At 42.4% G+C, this 4,332-nt stretch overlaps 1 protein-coding gene across 1 annotated transcript; it reads left to right on the top strand.

Annotated features, from left to right (window-relative positions):
- Positions 1-210: 210 nt before the first annotated feature.
- Positions 211-1,056, top strand: LOC149155302 (uncharacterized). Its single transcript, XM_089444385.1, has 2 exons — positions 211-309; positions 655-1,056. Exons 1-2 carry the CDS (start codon positions 211-213, stop codon positions 1,054-1,056), a joined length of 501 nt encoding a protein of 166 aa, XP_089300511.1.
- The last annotated feature ends 3,276 nt before the right edge of the window (positions 1,057-4,332 follow it).

Below are 4,332 nucleotides of genomic sequence, written 5' to 3'. Positions count from 1 at the left end.
TGGGAATTGGAAGCGAGTCAAAAAAAAATAAAAATTGATACATACAATTTTATTTCTTTTTTTTTCTCCAATTTTATTGTGCAATTGAAGGAAAAACAGTTGGTGTGCTAACTTTTTCCCTTTTGTCACCTTACCAATGTAAGGACAGAACAAGGAACTGGAAGACTCACAACATGAGAGGAGCGGACAGTGCTTCCCGCAGGAAATACAATGGGCCAGGGACCTGTACCTAGACCTGAGAGAAACCCCGAGTTATGGGTACAGCTCAGTGAGGAGGCTCGAAATACAAACATGGCTATTTTGGAGATGGTACAGGAATTGAAAAATGAAATGGCCCGGTTATGGGAAGATAATGCACGATTAACGATGGAACAAGAAAGAATTCTAAAAAGTTTATCTGACAAACAAACCCAACCACCAGCTAATCCCAGTATAGAGCAGTAGAGGATGTCGGAAGAATGAGACCATCATATGGAACCTGAAAGGTTGGAGGAGAGGGAGGAACGATATGATAATGCATCTGAATAGTAGACTTCAAAAAGGCAACGGATAGAGTTGCAAGGAGAGTTTTGTAAGATTAAACCACTGCACTTTGATAGGGAACAGGAAGAAGCAGCTGAAGCATGGTTAATTAATATGAACAAATATTTTTAGATATACGAGTGCGATCATAACCTTAAGGCCCGACTGGCCATTTTCCAACTACAGGGAAAAGCTACCCTGTGGTGGGAGGAAGTTAAAATTGTGAAAGGGGTGACTGAGCAGACCATAACTTGGGAAAATTTCCAAAGATACTTCGAAGAAAGATATCTGACCGAGCGCTTCTACGATGAAAAGGCAAGAGAGTTCCATGACTTGCGGTTGGGACAACAAACCATGGATGAGTTTATCACCCGTTTTAATTCCTTGCTTCGTATTGTGCCGTATATTAGAGAGGAAAAGGCTAAAGTGCAAAGGTTTGTTAGCAGGTTGCCATTGTATATGCAGGAAAGGGTTGAGTTTGATAATCTAAAGATGATGGATGAGGCTATTCGTAAAGCCAGAATCTGCTATTAGCAGAACAAACAGAAAGGAGAAGCTTCTGGCAGAAGATGGAATGAAAAAAGAGGCCATAAGCTAGCCAGAAATAGCAAAGGGAATCGCAGTGGTGGAAGAAAGGGAAATGGTAACGGACAGAACAACGGAACAACACCGAGAAGTTCATCCAAATTCAAGACAGCCAGTGAGTCTAGAGTCAGTGAGCAGTCTGCAAGATTGGACAGTGAAGGGGTAGCAAGGCCCCCAGTACAGTGTTGGGGCTGTGGAGGGCCTCATTACGTCAAAAACTGTCCGCAGCACAGTTATCCCAAATCCATGAAGCATAGACAGTCGGCGATGTAGGACAAAGCATACCAAGGATTAATGTAGCCCTAGACAATCGTCAGGCGGACTACCAGCCGACCATGGTCAAATTTGAAGGTAAAATCTCAGACCTTACTGTAGCTGTTTTAATTGACCCTGGGGCCACATTAAGCTACATTAGTTCAAAGATAGTGGAACATTGTAAATTGCAACCTGTTAAATTCAAAAATCCATGGCTAGTACAGCTGGCTACAGGGGCCAAGAGGCGAGTATTGGCAAAAGTCAATGACTGCTCTTTCACAATAGCAGGACAGCCAGTAATGGCTGATCTAAATGTGCTTCCCCTTGGTTCATATGACATTCTGATCGGTATGGATTGGTTAGAAAAGCACTGGTCATTGGTTGACTGCAAGACAAAGATTATTTACTATCGGGATGAACATGGAGCTAGGAAAGAGATGCAAGGAATTAAGCGGCCAGTGCAGGTTCGACCAATAACTGCATCCCAGCTAGAAAAATGCATCAGAAAGGGGTGTTAGATTTATGCCATCCAAGTGGGTTATGTTGATTCAAAGGATAAAATAGCCACGCTAGATAACATCCCTGTAATACAAGAATTTGAGGATGTTTTTCCAGATGAGATTCTCGGACTGCCACCTAAGAGGGATATAGACTTTACCATCAAATTGGTACCAGGGGCAGCACCTGTATCAAGAGCACCCTATAGAATGAGTGTACCTGAGCTGAAAGAATTAAAAATGTAGTTACAGGAACTGCTAGAAAAAGACTATATTCACCCCAATGTGTATCCATGGGGAGCCCCAGTATTATTCGTCAAGAGAAAAGATGGAACCCTTCACATGTGTATAGATTATCGTCAGCTGAACAAGCTGACAATCAAAAACAAGTATCCTCTACCTCGGATTGATGAACTTTTCGATCAAGTGAAAGGTGCAACAGTGTTCTCTAAGATCGACTTGCGATCAGGTTACCACCAGATCAGGATTAAGGAGGAAGACATAGCTAAAACAGCTTTTAGGACAAGGTATGGCCATTACAAATTTGTGGTGTTACCCTTTGGGTTAACTAACGCCCCTGCAACTTTCATGTGCTTGATGAACAGCATATTCCATCGATATCTGGATAGATTTGCACTGATATTTATCGATGATATACTGATATATTCCCACACTATGGAAGAGCATAAGGAACACCTCAAATTGGTGCTACAAACCCTCCGAAAACACCAGTTATATGCTAAGTTCAGTAAGTGCGACTTCTTCAAGGAAGAAATCAAGTATCTGCGTCATATAATCACAAAGGAAGGGATTGCGGTGGACCCAGAAAAGATACGAACCATAATGGAGTGGCCCATACCGAAAAATGTAGCAGATATCAGGTCCTTTATGGGGTTAGCCAGATATTACAGACGATTTGTGGAAGGCTTCTCTAGAGTAGCGTATCCTATCACCTCTTTACAGAAAAAGGGAAGAGTATTCAAATGGACCCCAGAATGTCAAAGAAGCTTTGAGCAGTTAAAGCATCTGCTCACCACAACACCCATTTTAAGCATAGCGGATCCTAATAAGGACTATGTGGTGTGTACTGACGCAAGCAAGGAGGGCGTGGGAGGTGTGTTGATGCAAGAGGGGAAAGTGATTGCGTATGAGTCCAGGAAACTCAAGGAGCATGAGCAAAAGTATTCCGCTTACGACTTAGAGTTGGCTACCGTTATACACGCTTTAAAGATGTGGCGGCATTATCTTATGGGAAAAAAATTTCTGTTATTGACTGACCACCACAGTCTAACCAATTATTTCAGCCAGCCCACTTTAAATGCCAGGCAAGCGTGGAGGGTGGACTTCCTAAGCAGTTTTGACTTTGAAATCAAACATTTGAAGGGGAAAGAAAATCGGGTGGCAAATTCCTTAAGCCAAAAGGTGCAATGTTTGTACGGAATTTCTTTCAGCGAATGGAAAAGCCCCTTCAAAGAAATGGTAAAAAAAGCAGCAGAAAAAGATGCTGAATATCAGCAAATAAAATAGCAAGTACAACAGTCTACCAATGAGAAGAATCAGCAAGGATATGAGATAGATGATGTGGGAATGTTGTACTACAAAAAAAGGCTATATGTGCCTGATCAAAACAGCATTAAAAATATGATTTTGGATGAATTCCACATCAATCATTGTGCTGGACACCCAGGTTACAAGAAAATGATTACTGCGATTCGAAAGAATTACTACTGGCCGGGAATGAAGAGGAATGTGGCTGAGTATTTGGCACGGTGCTTAGAGTGTCAACAAATTAAGGCAGAACATCAGCATCCAGCGAGGCTACTGCAACCATTACCCATTCCGGAATGGAAATGGGCATTTCTATGGATTTTATCACCGCACTGCCTAGAACAAAGAGGAATCATGATTCCATTATGGTGGTGGTAGACAAGTTGAGTAAAGCCGCACATTTTATACCTGTGAAATCCACCTACAGGGCTGCACAGATCGCTCATATTTTCATGCAGAACGTGTTCAAATTACATGGACTCCCGAAGACGATAATTTCAGATCGTGACGTGAAATTCACGTCGGCCTTTTGGAGGACATTATTTGCGGAATTGGGGACTCAGCTGAACTTCAGTACAGCGTATCACCCCCAGACAGATGCACAAACAGAGCGAGTGAACCAAGTGGTAGAAGACATGTTGAGAGCCTATGTAATGCTGCAACCAACGCAGTGGGAGGATTATTTGCACTTGGTTGAATTTGCATACAACAACAAGTATCATACTTCGACACAAATGAGTCCTTTTGAGGTCCTATACGGACGGAAATGTCACACACCCTCAAGCTCGGGTGGACCCGAAGACAAATTAAGATTAGGGCCAGAAATGCTCAAGGAAATGGAGGATATGGTAAAAAGGGTATGCGCTAATTTAAAGGCTGCTCAAGATCGGTAAAAGAGCTTTGTTGACCAAAAGAGGAGGTTAAA

The sequence above is a fragment of the Pinus tabuliformis genome, chromosome 9 (assembly GCF_031772625.1).
Source record: "Pinus tabuliformis cultivar Carrire ecotype Pingquan chromosome 9, CPIR1, whole genome shotgun sequence".
In the NCBI taxonomy this organism is placed as follows: Eukaryota; Viridiplantae; Streptophyta; class Pinopsida; order Pinales; family Pinaceae; genus Pinus; species Pinus tabuliformis.
The sequence above is the reverse complement of the archived record's forward strand: the minus strand, read 5'-3'. Positions and strand labels throughout refer to the sequence as shown.